General features: G+C 30.7%; 1 protein-coding gene and 1 long non-coding RNA gene across 2 annotated transcripts in view; one reads left to right on the top strand and one right to left on the bottom strand.

The window, feature by feature from the left end:
* The window catches only part of LOC114933500 (uncharacterized), a 140,615-nt gene that overhangs the window by 118,627 nt on the left and 5,612 nt on the right, over positions 1-16,376 (bottom strand). The window lies entirely within an intron of this gene.
* LOC146722582 (uncharacterized) overlaps positions 1-16,376 on the top strand; it is a 78,863-nt gene that overhangs the window by 61,253 nt on the left and 1,234 nt on the right. The window contains exon 4 of the mRNA XM_085484370.1: positions 14,841-14,933. Within this exon, the coding sequence (XP_085340496.1) occupies positions 14,841-14,933 (93 nt within the window). The remainder of the gene's footprint in view (positions 1-14,840; positions 14,934-16,376) is intronic.

Here is a 16,376-nt window from a genome sequence, read left to right as displayed (position 1 = left end):
AATATGATAAAATAGTTTATTAATCTCACAATCAGTGAATGTGTGTGTGTCAAATATTTGCAAAAAAGAAATAAAATAATAGAAAATTGTTTTTTCAATATTATCTAATTTTTGCTTATAGCATTCAATTAAGTTTTATTATATATCTGCAATATAAAATCACACACGATTTTTAAAGTGTAGATATTAATTATTTATTAGACAATTAATCACGGAGCTCATTTTTAAAAAGTCGAACGATAAAATATCGGACAAAATTTATTTGACCCCAAATATATTAATAAACTAAATAATTATTTCTTAAAAAGATAATTATAATTTATAAAGATAATAGAAAAATAATATATAATTTAGATTTCTATCACTTCTTATTTGATCAAATGAACAAATTACAGTTACGCGAAAAATGCGGGAAAATTTCGAGACTTAGCGTTATGATATATAAATATATGTAGTTAGTAGTTACATATTAATTAGAAAAGTCACTTATTCATTAATCATTATCACATTGATGGCGATCGCGTTTAAAAGAAAATTTGACAGCGTGTCTATATTTTTTGTTCGGCGCATGAATGATAACGAAGCCGAAATACGTCAACAATAGCGTGCTAGACATCAAGGCCAAAAGCATACCATGTTATTGATAATAATTCGTTGCCGAAATATTTTACGCGCTAGTGAGGTATAATTGGCGCTCTGAGGTGGAGCATGTATGCGCATTACATTCCACAATCTCGTTGTCATTCACAGGAAAACACGAATGAGAAGGTAACGGTATAATCATACTCCACATACATATATTGTCGTATTATCATGCATGTGTAATATTATACGAAGTGTGCAATTATTCTGTAGAATTATTATAATTAGCAATTATCATAAAATGAATATATAATTTTATATTTCGCGTATGTGTACCACAGTATATAAAATATTTCGGCACTACTTATCGTTAGAGATAAATATACTCCACGATATCTCGATTTCATTTAATTATTCATTTAATCAAGTCAGAGTCGAAGTGACAAATCATAGTTTTTTTAAGAGGTAGGTATACTTAAATTCAAATATATTTCGTCCGATGTTTTATCATTCGACTTTTCGATTATCTAAATATAATTGAACGCGTAAAACGATGGAATCGCAGAATCATGTAATAAGGATAAGTTCATCCACGATACATTAATCATCTGATAAATAATTAATTTCTATACTTAAAAATACGTATATTATATAATTGAACACTTGGCGTATAATATATAAAATGTATATATATATATATATATATAGAGTATTATACGCTCTTGGTATATCGCTATTTCATAGACTGTGAAACGAGACAAATTGGGTGATTCTGGGTGATGTATGTCGTGTTAATACGCTTATCCACAACGAGCTTTATCGAGTAAATAACTAATGGCGGGACGTTTGAGGCATTTCTCGCGACAAGGAATAATTTCACGCTTGGCAATGACCGAGTATTCGCCGGAAGGCAACGCGATCATCTGACGCTCAAACGACGGGCTCGAAACTCGTATAACTATCTGCAACTAAGTGCGTTACCATCATTCAACCCCTTCGTCTGACGTCCGTCGGAATATCGTGTGTTTCGCAGTTTATGCCGTAGATTGTACATTATTCATTAACTCGTCTATGTATAGCAACGTCAAAGTTGGACGTGACAGTTTTCAAGGTGGATATGTGACCCGCTGTTATTATTAATTAAACGTAGGTTTAATTAAATCGAGCAAAAACAAAATAGAAAAAAAACTCTTATAAAAAAGTACTGTCAATCAAGTCTCCTCAAAGAATATTTTTCCCTTTAATTAGCGCGATCTTGTAATTCTGTTTCAAACGTCGCCTTATTCTACAATGTACCTACGTCGCATTCCTTCTTGATATTTTCTTAAAACTTAATTAAATTCGAATACTTTTAATTAAATCGAGGGAAGTACCGAGAAGAACGGAAGAAAGAGAGAAGAGAACTTCCGCGTTAAGCACTCTCAAAGGAATATTTTTGTCTTCTTAATTAGCAAAATATTGTTATAATTGTGTACCAAACATCGCTGCGATAGTACGCATTATTATTTATTTATCTTTTATCTTTATATGTTTACTGTAAACGTTATCATTCGCGATTGAAGCTGGTTGTTCGTATGGAATAAATTAATTATGGGCCAGCGAACAGTTTGTTCGGGTATGAGGACATTTCCAATATTTTTGCGCCTGACCAAATCGTCGCTTCCTCGGTCATTTGTTTATTGCTTTTTTTCTATCGTCAGAATTTATTCGTGAGTAAACGCCGCTTCGTTTAACACGCGCGTTGGCTCAATGGATCGCCGACATTTTCCATGCGAAACGAGAAAATTGAGTAGGGTCGCTTGGCATACGTGTACATAGGGTGTCTCCATATACATATACATATATATATATATATATATATATATCGAGTGTCCATTCGACCATAGTTGCTTTGACGAATTTGCTATCGATTTTCCGAAACTTTATGCAATGCCATCATTCGTGGCGTCGACGGACTTTCCACATCAGTAAATGTCAATTCAAGCTTACTAACGTATCTTTATTACAATAATATCAAATTAGTCAAATTAATTTAGAAAATATTTCTTTCCTCTTTTTACTTAAAACTTTGAAACTTTACATATAGAAACTTAAAACTTTATTACGTATAGAAAATTAAAACTTATGTGAGAGAAAATTGTCTCGCATGTCGACAGAATCTGTGTGTGTGTGTGTGATAAATTTAAAATATTTCGTATAATAAAAAATTCCAAAATTGAGAATCACATATATTCGCTTTATCAATATCGTGTAATAATAAACAACAATAATCTTAACGAAAAAATATAATAACAATTTCACTAACATAATTTATTATGTGAAATATATCAAAGCTCTCGCTCTCTTGGAACATAAATCTCTATAGAAACGCTTGTGATAGAATCTCTGTATAAAACTCTAGTTACCATACTTAAAACATACAGTTCTCTCGCTATTATCGTAGTTAATTCTTCAACTCTCTCAAAGGATGCTTGAATGCAGAATGAAAGGATCGTTTGAAGAGCAAGCTATAGTAAGCTAATGACGGCACAAATCACTTCTATGTAAGAACATAGACAATCGTTAACATAACAGAAATAAGTTCAAATTTTGGAAAATACTAAAGTTTGATTTTTATAAATATTTACAAAATTTTTAAGAAATCAATTTTTTAAGTGAGATTATAATTTAACTTTTCTTCTATTTATTGACTATTGGAATTTATTAAACTTATATGTATATTCGTTCTGAAAAAATATGTAATATTTCTAAAAAATGAGTTTCAGCTTTCATGAAATATTTGTTTATTAAATTTCAGTAAATTTAAAATTGAAAAAATTATATAATATACATATATATATCAATATTTTTAAAATCAGATATGACACTGGAAATATTTAGTAATACAAGTTTATTTAAAAAAAGTTATATTAAGATAAAAAAATCAATATCAATATATAAAATTCAATATCCGGGATATGTGCAGTCAAAAATATGTTTTTGTATTTTTAGCTTTTTTCTTTAATCCTCTCAAATCAATATCAATATATAAAATTCAATATCCGGGATATGTGCAGTCAAAAATATGTTTTTGTATTTTTAGCTTTTTTCTTTAATCCTCTCCAAACACTGAGATTTCGCGCGAAGAGAGTGACCTTCGTTACTTTTGTTAGATATCCAGGACGAATCAGAACTCGTGCTAACAGGCTGCTATTGACATATATCCTACTCTACAATTGCATCCAAAACTAATTAGTACCTCGTCTGCTAAAGTCACGAGACCGTAACCTATCCCCTTTCTCCCTATCCTCCTCGTCGTTTGCATTGATATATGCATGTCTCCAATTCTGCATCAGAGAGGAAGAGAGAGAGTGCACTAGACATATGTAGATCTCTCTTTGTCAAGCCGATACAATTAAATACTGCGTCGAAAGCTGATAATTCTCGTAACGCCTTTCTTCTTTAGGGACATAACGTGTCGCTTCTAATTAACGCTCATCAGATGAAATTCCGGTTGGCGGAAATTCGCGACACATGCGCGAAATTTTTCAGCATTTCGCGTATTGAGTTTTCGAGCAATGCATTTCGTTCGTAGAAAGAATCAAATTGCACTGCGCAATTTGTACGAATAAACGCGGAAAAAAACTACAATTTCGTTATTCGTTATCGTTTAATTTTCACACTTTTATTACAATAAATTTTTTATCCAAAAATTAAAATTTATTTTACCGATTGCAGAGAGAGAGAGAAAGACATATTTTTCTATAAAATGTCACGTATTATTTAGATATCACTACAAATAATCTAAATAATTAGAGCGTTTAATTTAAAAGCTCATGTAAAAGTCTTCGAAAACGCAGTAGGAGAATTTTTCGCAATAAAACCCTCGATGTGATGTTATTTATTGTGATCGTGCAATTGCGTCACAGAAATGTAATAAAATGCGGGCTTGTGATATGCTGAATACGTAAAATAGAGCGATTCGAAAAATTCTCTTTTTACTGCAAATGGTCATATTCTGTTCCACGCTTGTCCCACGATTGATAGACTAAATTAAATATTGACAGTCGCCAAAATGTAACGGGAAAAACCCTGACATAGTCAATCACTTCTAATTAAGACCCGTCTAGTGATCGTTCTGTTGACAAAAAATCGATTAATGGCAGTTCTCAATTTAAATCGTCACGCGTGCTTCATTTGCAAAGTAATTATTTGTACGACCAATTTGTTGGCCTTTATTCAAAAACTTAATTATCCATTTATTGTCGTAATTACGATTGTTCCGAAGAAATATATACAATAAAAATAACTCGTGTCTCGATGAGTTTATTAAGAACAAATCATTTATTTTCTCTCATAAAAAATATAAAAAGACTGTCTGTGCATTTTATACATGTATATGATAATATAATTCAGTATTTTATGTAAGAAAAAGTCTTTTTTCTTTTTCGTTATACTACACGGACCATGCACATATTCAAAGAATATAGCGGTTCTTTTTTCCTTGTTTCAATCTATGTAGAACAGTATTGTAAACTCGAACCAGTCAGCATTTCTTCCCTCGCTTTCTCTCCTTTCCCATAAAGATTCATGCATTGGTAAGTCAAACGTACTTTTCGCGCCGATAAAAGTCCGAACCGTTTCTCGTTCGTGACTCAAGCAACGTCGAGCTGAATCTACGATAATCGCGATCCCCTTTCTAGAGACTGATCGAATTTCCGAAACGTTTCTATCACCACTCTTGCTTACAGCTCCATTAGATCTCCACAACGATGGCAGGAAATCGTACGCGGCGTCGTAGGAATCGAATTTCGGAAACCCATTGAAACTCTGGCGTACACAATTGTCTTTCACGATAATCGATAATGTACGAATGGCGAAATAGCAGACCGTGTCGAATTCGAGATTTTTTTCAAAAGCACAATGTAACTCCCTTATTTCGCGATTTGTATAATTCATGTCGTTTCAACATAATCTTGCCCTTACACGAAAAAAGGCTCGTTGCGATTTGTATTATCTTAAAAAAATCACAGTAAAACCCGAATCCTTTTGGCTCTCAGGAATTTTACAAGATTGAGAATAAAATTCTTCTTTTAATATAAATTATACGAACAATATAGAGCGTGTCGAAATAAGTGCGAAAAACTTTAGAAGATAATTCTTTGTCGAAAATGAAGAGGATTTCTTATATAAACATATATTCTTATATACCACCCTGAGGAAGTAAAAATTAAGTTTTTATTTTATTTTCTCAACTTATTTTAGACAAATTAAAAAATAAAACTTGACGAGGATATTTTCCACTAATAAAAAAAGATATTTATTAATGTTTAAAAAAAAATAAAAACTTAATTTTTATCTCCCTTTTTAGAAAAAATGTAATTCCTCAGGGAGGGATATAAAAGTATACGTTTATATAAGAAACCCCCCTTAATTTTTGACAAAGAATCATTTTTTAAAATTTTTCACACTTAGATATACCCTTACATTCATAAATTGCAAATATTCGAAAAAAGATAAACAAGCGCATTTTGATTAATATGCACCATACTGTATAAAGAGAGATATAATTAGAAAATAATTGCAACTCCTAGTTTTTATGTTTATTTTAGTTATATCCAGCACTCTATTTCTCCCTAATTCAATTTCGCACTATTGCATCGGCCGTTACACATCCGAGTTAATTGCAACACAATTTAGCCGGAATTAATATTGATCTCTCTCGTATATCCAAACTATAACGTACCAACCTAATATGACACAATTTGATAAATAATTAATAATATATTAATTTGCTTCGTCAAATTGATGATGGTAATATAGTATCTAATAAGTATAGTAATGCATCAAAAGTAGTAACCTATATGTGCGTTTCATCGTTAAATTCGTCAAAAAACTGAAGAATTGCACAATGAAACGAGTAGAACGTGAAAAATCCGGGGAACAAAGTAACAATGGAGTCACGTATCTTTTAAACGATCCCACCCATTACTTTTACGGAAACTCCGAAGCCTCAGTTTGAAGTTTCGATCGAGTTCATTCAAGTGTAAAAAATTTGTCTTGTACAGGATGTTTCTAAAGCGTTTGGCTAAACTTTACTAACGTACACTGATCTTATAATGATAACAAATAGGAAAAAAATCATAAATTAATAAATGCTTTCGTTCGAGTTTTAATCATTCAAAATATATTCTTATCACATTATATCTATATATATGTAATAAAATAATGTAATATATTTTAAATTGCATATATAAATAATATTTTTTTATCATATATATATATATATTACATATTAAATTTTATATATTAATTTTATATAACATATATTAAATAATAATTTTATATAATAATATATATTAAATAAGAAATATATATATATATATATAATATATATTTGAAGTCTCTGTTTTCATATAAATAGCTGTCCTTGTGTTAATCAGACAATCATAACGCTTGAGTACAAGCGAAGTGGATGCACCCACGTACGAACAGACCCTATAACAAAACGGAATAATGGCTCTGAACATTAAGTGACTGCCGATAACGTATGCTTAAGTGTACCGTCTATAACTGCGATATAATGTAGGGGAACATCGATATGAGAGATGCGAGAGTTCATGAAGAGCGCGAAAGAATGACAGGCTCGTGAGTCTCTATAAAATATTCATAGGATTCCTCGTTGGAAAATTGGCATGTGAGGGACACACAAGTGACAGAGAACCGTGTTTGTATTCTATGTTGTTCTAATCGTGGCTAATATCCTGCAGCGAGAACAATGCATAATGCATATCGGACACATGTGAGCGAGCGAGTACTTTGAGATAAATAGCTCACCGTGTAGTTTAGTGTGAACGTAGATTGCATTTTCCCTAGGTTTGAACAAAACTAACAGTCTCACGGTGCATGGCTTCAATTACGACCTTTGAATAAACAAAAGGGTTTTATAACAATCGAGTGAAATATTAAAAAAAAAAGAATATTTTCGTAAAATTACTTAAATGCATTTCATAATTTTCTTAAATAATTTCGAAAAATTTTCAAAAAATATATTTAATTTTAGAAAACCTAGCAAAAAATATTACAGATAAATGTTCGAAAGAAAAAATGTTGAATAATCAATATTATTTGTAAGAAACGATATGTGTAAATTATATTTTTCAGAAAATATTTTTTAAATAAAAAGATAGAATTTTGAAATATCACGATGAGAAAAATGAGCAAAAAAATACGGGTATATATAAATAAAATTTATAAAACGAAATATAGTCCGGTACTTTAGTTGATCGAAAGTTGATCGACCAATAAATTCATTTTATTGGTCGCGCGCGCGAGAAGCATACTCGCGAAAGGCAAAATCTATCTGCACACGTGTTTGATCGGATTTACAGACACGATATTTGGATTTGCCATGAATGGTTGCACGTCTACCAGCTGATAAATCATCGACTAAACGTCGAATGGAAATCTAACAAAATTGCCTGCGATAAGTAACAAAGGGATCAAAAAGACTGGGAATAAAAATGTCGTAAGCAAAAAATTTGACCTTTGAAGGAGAACGGAGCTCACCATTTTAATCAATAAAAAACATTATGGTAAATACATATAAAAAAATGGTTTTGTCTGTTAATAATTTATATTACTTATAATTTGTAAATTTTTTAAAAGATTAAAATTCTACGGAAACTTGAACTGTACTTTTACTCGATATTATAAGCACGTGAGAACAAAAACTCGCTGCTCTCTCAAATAAATGGATCTAAAGTCTAGGGGATAAAGTCTTGAGGTAAATAAGGATATTTCTGCCTCGAGCTAATCTAAGGCTACACGATCGCCGATATAGTCTATATATATTTCGCAATTTACCACTTACATATTTATAACCATTCTTTTCCAACATCGATTTAATGAAATTCTTACGTTGTACAATCGCGATGCACAGCCCGCGATCGATAGCCCTGCTTTAAAAGCGTACCGTGAAATATAACCATTTAACGTTACTGCGAACGTTGCCTTCTTCTTTCTTGCAATATGCAAAAATCTTACGACCAAAGTCTATTTGACTTGGAAATATTGTATGTTAATTTTAAAATCGCCGCTTCACGACTCGAATAGTTAGTTTGCGCTTTCAGACATCGTAAAGCTCGGAAGTCCTAGTCTAGACAACAGATATTTCTAGATTACGAAAGCCTTTCTCATAGAGTGATTAAATTACTCTCGCAAAGATAATTTCTGAAGTTTATGCCAGCATATTACATATGCCCAAATATAATGCATTATTTTGCATACACATAACTGCATTTACCATATATATCATACCTATATAAATATCACCGGAGAATTTATATACGGACCGAGCTGCACGCGGTCGATTTTAATAAACGTCGTTCTCTATTTCTCGAGCCGGCTGTATAATGAAGTATAACTAATTATTAAGTAAAAAGTGCAGAAGAGAGAAAGTCTAATTTTCCACACTGACCTTTTTTCTTTCTTTTTCTTTCTCTTTGATTTTTTCTTTCAATTTGATATACTTCGAGAACGAAACGTTGATGAGCTCCGAACTCAAAGGAAGAAGAGACTGCTTTGCAAGCTCGTTCGTGCTTTATGCGTACACGCGGCCCTGTGCGGCAATGCGTTTATAACGTATTCGTATACTCCGAAGACCGCCGTAATTGCACGCGCCACGTCGGAGAGAGGAGAGCGATCGGTGAGCCTCCGCTGCATACCACACCTGCATGCATACATACGTAATTCTGGGACACGAGCGCGCCGAATGGCATAAGCCGCAGAGAGAAGCCGCAGACCGCGAAAATATGTCGGTGCCGATAATGAGCTTACGTGTCCCCACGGCTCAGCATAATTTCCCAAACTCGATGGATAACAGGAGGATACCGAGCCGATATGTTGTCTAATAGACTGACGATTGATATTCATCAACGCACTCAAAGGGATCACAGTCTAATTAATGCCAGTCGTCGCCTAACTACCTCGATGTATGTACATCTGCCCATTCGACGGAATAATTTACACCGCGCTTGCGGTGTGAGACAAAGTTAATTGATCGCTTGAAATTTATATATGTATATGTATACTGAGAATGTGTGTGTATATATATATATATATATATATATATATATATATATATTTCAGAGACGATATAGTGTTATGCAACGTAATAATAAACAAATAAATATTTCAAAGTTTTTAAGATTTTTAAATTAATTTTTAATATCAATAAAATTATCATCATTTATTATCATTATATCTTGTCTTTTCTTTTGGATAAACAAATTATTTCATAATTAATGAAATCAATATAATATATATATATATATAAAATTATCAATAAAATTATCATCATTTATTATCATTATATCTTGTCTTCTCTTTTGGATAAACAAATTATTTCATAATTAATGAAATCAATAAAAAAAAAATATATATATATATATATATATTCATATTAATAAAATTATCAATAAAATTATCATCATTTATTATTGTCTTTTCAACATACAAGATAATGATAATGATAATTTTATTGATAATATTAAAAATTAATTGAAAAATCTTAAAAACTTTGAAATATTAATTTTTTTATTATTACGTTGCATACTGCATCATCTCAGAAATAATGTGTTAGCGTATTTTATTCTATATTGAAAGATTAAAAAAAACATACATACATATTACATGTAGAAAAAAATCCTTATTTTATGATGAAATGTTGATTTCACTGCGTCAGATAATTAGAGCAATATCAAGGTGAAGATAAAATGACTTTCGATCATTTCGAGCTTTTATCTTAAAATCACAGTTACTTTATTTACTCTAACATATTCCAGAGAGTACTCTTAGTCATGAAGTTTGTCCAGGATAAATACAAGAAAAGAAATATTAAAAAAGTTACGACCATTTATAACCCGAGCGATTTAAGTACTTCTCGTCTCTTTTCTCATTCCGTCGCCTTTGTAATTACACGACAGTCTTTTTCCTGAGTTTTTTATAAAGTTTTACATTTCAAGAACAACGTTGACAGCTGCGTACACGGATAAAGTTTCTAAAAAAATACTGGTGTAGAGATACATGTCGAGCAAACTGTTTTGTTCCCGCAATAAAACTCTTAAAAAACTTAGTGAAATTTCCGATATGTAAATACGTGCACTATCGTGCAAAATAAGAATTTGAAACGCTCGCTCGAACGAACAGAATAGCCACCTATAACTCGGATAAGTCAAGTAGAATAATAGTTATCAACTTTAAGTATAATGATTGCATTAAATTAACTGCCAAGTACAAAAAACGAATAGATCTAATATAGTCATAAATGCTTAAGAGGAAATGATACCGTAGGATATATCGATTGTGTGATATATATATATATATATATATAAACTTTCGTAAAATTAATTCTCTGATTTAGTTGATTAAAATTCCCGGTTTTGTTAAATCAATATTTTGTAAATAATATTTAAAAGAGAATAAAAAAATATAATGTTTACATACATATATATTTTTATCTCAATATAAAAAAGTATCATTATATTTCTCTTAACAAATTTAACTATTTTAAATTTAAAAATATAAATAAATAATGGAGAGCAGTATTTGTAATGGAGAGAGTATTTATGTGATATGCACTGTAATTTAACTTTAGTAATCGTGCTGCAATAAATTTGTTTAAAAAATATTGTTTTTAAATATTTACTTACACAGAATTTCATATATGTTTTGACAAGTGAAGTCCCACGAGAAAGAATTGGTTCGTATCACAGATTTTACAAAATAACATTTACTTTTTTATAAAAATAACAGAAAGTTAATATTATAGTAGAAAATATATTAAAACGAAACAAGATCGTGTTTCGTACTCTCTGTTTTTTTTATTTTGTTCATCTCTGATTTTGTTTTTAATGTAATTTTCTCGTTCTTAATGCCACAAAGTGCGTTGAAAGTTTCCGCTGCTATTTCTGTTTTCGCATCAATCTCTTGTTCTTTCACGCAACAAAGTCAGGCAACGAAAGAGCGGATCGAAAAATGGAATAAACTTTATTACATTTTGCTTGCATCAATCGATCGTGTACGGTACATTTAATAGCCGCAATAAGTCCCCTTTGATTCTCGCGATCGTTATTGCGTAAAAGACGCATTGAACACTCGTAAAATTTAGCACTGACAGTATTTTATTACTATTATACGTGTCATTTTATTATGAAACAAATGTATCCTATAATCGATTTCATTGCGAGGTGAATCAAATTACTATTTAATAATGTCACTATAATTTGACTTCTCAAGATAGAAAGACGAGAACTTGTTAAGGTTAATTAATTTCATTTTAAAGTGTATGTGTGACATTCGCTCATTTATCATTTCATTCATTTCAGTACGAAATTCATCAAATAGCGGATCATCACAAATACCGTTTCTATAAAATTGAAATATTATTGAAATGCCAAATGAAAATGAAATTGTTGAAATGTATAGGTCGAATTAATTAAAACAGAAGACCTAATAAATCTATGAAATTGAAGTAAAATTTTTAAATTTTTAAATTAGACCTAAAACTTAATCTTTACAAATAAATAACTTTATAAAGAAATATATATTCACACACACACATACACATTCTTCGAAATAATCTTTTTTTCTATTCTTTCTGATTTATTAAGTTTTGAAAATGAAGCGACTTTGAAAACCTTGATCTTGTTAAATAAGATTAATCTTTTATATTCTAGTCTGTAATATCAAAGTTAAATCAAAGATTCGAATTATATTAGATATATGCTTGAATCTAAAATCCAAATATAATATATCTTGCTGGGATCGGATTATACAATTATCCGCGTTCATTATTTCGGATATAGATGGTTCATAACGAGATTAATATCTTTGAGAAACACAAGACGACAAGATTTATTTGCTTCATCACATCTCGAGCAGTGACTAGTCGCTACAATTTCTATATATCAAATCTGTTGATAAATTTAATTTTTTATTCTTAATGTTTCAAATATATCAATTTTTTATTATATATATAATTCCTATTAATTATTATTATTATTATTATCAATAGCATTAATTAATAATAATTATATATATATATATATCATTAGTATATATATATACATACATGTACACAATACGTGTCACAGATATGATTTTTATATAAAATTCAATAGCTTTATAACGCAAAAATTTATATTTTTGTTCCAAGGAAAGTGTATATATATATATATATACCAACATCAGGTTAGGTTAGCTGTGCATTTATATACCTCGCAATATATTCGAGAAACCATTAGTCTAACAAATTGTACCCTTTTTTTATATTGTTAAAATAATATTTTCTAAAAAAGATTTGTATTGATTTTTTTATGGTTGGTAACCAATTAAGTTAATATTGAAGATCTTTAAATATAAATTAATTTTATCTCATATTTCTATTTTTTCTATATCGGAAAAAAAGATAAGCAAAGCATAGGGAACGCATAAGTTCTCCCATACCTCGTTTATCCACGATAACTTCGTCCCTACGATTCTACGAGCAAACTTTTTACATATTTTCAGATGTTGCAATACATTACATTTCAGCATTACTGAAGAGATATCATTTGTTATGGGGAGAGGAAAAGAAGCATTAGTATAGTATCGAAAAACGTGATACGATTAGGCAATGAATCGTTCGTTGCCTGTTTGTACGCGAGCGGCAAATTAACGACTTCAATTTTGTTGGCCGTGTCTGGAATTTTCGGGTATTATTATGTAAATCGTTATGCTGATGTTGGCAGAAATTGGTTAACGGCCGAAAAGGTAGGGTCTAATAACGAGATTTTCATTTCAGAACATACGTAAAATGTCGCGCGACATTGCAAGCCCATTAGCGAAATTTATTATTTCGTGCACTCCCGAATAAATACACGGCCATATCCACAAACAAAAAGATATAATAGATTTTACATGAGATAGATATTTTACCTATCTAGAGGGAAATCATGAAAGTAAAGCTTTCCTACAACATCTCAGAAATGTGTTAAATTTAAAGTGAATTCTTCACTGTACAAAGAGTTTTGCATATCAAAGAAATATTTAATAATAAATACTTTGCAATTATCGATAAGAAATAATAATATGAAGTAATAGAATATTTTATTATTATTATTATATTAATTTTCCACCCATTTTGGAACAATCGAAAGCATTCTGTGACAAAATTTAACTTACAACTTATTATAAACAAAACTTTTATAAGCGGTGATGGATTTCACATGCATAAAAGTATATGCGAATAATTTTTTTAGAAACAAACCCCTGTCAGATTTTATAATCATCTATATAAAATGTTCCAAGTTTGAAATAAAATCGATTTTTTTTTTAAAATTGCGGAAACTGTAAGGATTTGTTTTCGTTTCTTTTGTGTGTTCAATTCAATATTTGAACAAATCCGCGTTACGAGTGATCGAGAAAATCCCTAATCGAGTTTTATTCCACATTTCTATCTCTAGTGTTCTCGAATACATTTCTCGTATATCACAAAAAATGTCACTATTTCCGTAACAATCACCCAACGATAAAACTTTTATATATCATATTAAAGTATTAACTCAAGTATTAATTTACATTAGCGTGTGATAGCTAGATGTGGCAAATTAGACAAAATAAATGCTATTATAAATTTAATTTTTAATTATATTTAATCATCGTAAATTATATTTATGTAAATATTTATTATAATATAAATTTTATATTATAATATAATAATATAATTTTAAGAAATAAAAATTATATTTTTTTTCGTAATTATTTAATGTCAATAACTTTATGAATGTTGATCGTAATGCTGACACATAGTTAAAAGAATTTATGAAAAAAACTGTAATACATACGCGCGTTCTAAGTAGATTATTACAACGTATACAAGGTATAAATGAAAAATATATATGTCGACATCATTAATATACGCGGAATACGCGCTATGTAAGCGAATTTTAATAGATAATGCATATAGAAATGCAGGAAAATCCCGAGAAACGCTAATGATGTGAATAATTATCCTAATAGCTTGAAGAGAGCTGCAGATTCTTGTTTCAACGATTAAGATAGATAGATCGCGCAATTAATTCATCTCACTCTCAGTGTACTTGAGTTTAATCAAATTGAAAAAGAAGAAACAAAGCATGTAATTTCGCGAAAAAATCGTACATATATAAATATAATTCAATTTACGAAAATTTAAATTTTAATCTCAGTTTTGTCTTTTCATGATTCCTCTGTTACAGGATCAAAATTCAAACGATCGACTAAAACAGAAGATATAAATGAGAAGAAGACGCAAAAGTTGCTGATTACGCAAAGCACATTGCGACATAATGGTATTGTTTACTTCAACCTTTCTTTAAATTTTAACCCATCTAATTCTTTGCTAATTCAGTTACGTTATAAGCTTAAAAAATACACCTTATCATTAAATATAATAAACATATGTATAAAAGATCCAAGCAATGATCGTTTATACTTAATTTCTACCTATAATGACATATTAAAGCGAGAAAACGAAATTGCGAGTGCGTTACGTTGATTTGCGCTTTTATTCTCAATAGCTCAGAGAGAATTTCAACTTGTTGAAACTGTTGAAAGCGTGTTAAGTATACGATGCTAACAGAATGTAACAGCCGAAAATCGTGTCAACGAGAGGAAGAAAGGAGTCGTGAGGAGGGACCGTAATGAATACATTTCTCTCGGCGCGTAAAGTCACCCACGTGCAGCAGCTGTCAAATTCATTAAACGGGACGGGAAGAGTCACAGACGTGCGTCATTCGCGCGTTTACGAGTCTGACGCGCACGCTCTTTTACGAACCTTTCCGCGTATAAAAAGCAACCGGGCCGCAATTCCGCGTGGTTGACGGGCTTGAATTTCCGCGGCGGTTAACGAGCTTGACGATTAAGGCCTTATTTCATAAAACAGAGCTGTCGTCGGCATGTTTAGCGACGTTTTAATCCCGAGGGAGATCGAGGAGAGAAGAAGAAAAAGGAGGCCACCTGCGACTTTTGCTAAAAGGGCTCGGAAATTGTACGAGGGGGAAAGAAAGGGAGAGAGAGACGGAAAAAAAGTGAGAAAAAAGAAATGGATAGTCACGACCACCGTACCGGGATAAGTCGCGCAGAAAAAAAGAGAGGGACGAGATATACGCGCGTTTTCTCTTCGTAATCCCTTCGCGACGCAGGATGCAGGATGAATTTACGGTCGCATCGCGCGCACGTTGCACTTTCTTTTCTCATCGGGCGATTGTAAATACCGCCGCATCGGCCGCTGAAATTTCATTATATTACGCGCCCCTAATATCCGCCCCGGATCGCGCACGATAGGATTAAAGCGCCATTAAACCCGTGTCCACATAAATTTTCATTGGAAGAAAATGTATGTATTTGTGTAAGTCGAGAGTCAATTGGAAGGATTCGCTTGATAACTTGATTAATTGAAAACAATATATGGCTATACCTTACCATATAGGATTATTTCATTATATACTTATAAAAATGATGATACATTTTTCAATATAATTAATTTGTATTCTTTTCGGATAATTTCATGTGCACGAGTTACTTTAATAGCGAAAAATTTTAATTAATAATCGTTGGAGCAATTCAATTTTATTCATTAATGTATTAAAATATAAAATTAAATATTTGAATTGTTTGATTAATTAGTTCTCTAAAATAAGTACTTATAATTAATTGCAGAAATTTTGCTGATAATGAATGTTGAGGCAATATCATTATAAAATAAGTATACACATATACAAACAATATATATA

This window comes from Nylanderia fulva, unplaced genomic scaffold (assembly GCF_048542155.1).
Source record: "Nylanderia fulva isolate GAGA-0341 unplaced genomic scaffold, ASM4854215v1 Scaffold3, whole genome shotgun sequence".
Classification (NCBI taxonomy): Eukaryota; Metazoa; Arthropoda; class Insecta; order Hymenoptera; family Formicidae; genus Nylanderia; species Nylanderia fulva.
The sequence above is the reverse complement of the archived record's forward strand: the minus strand, read 5'-3'. Positions and strand labels throughout refer to the sequence as shown.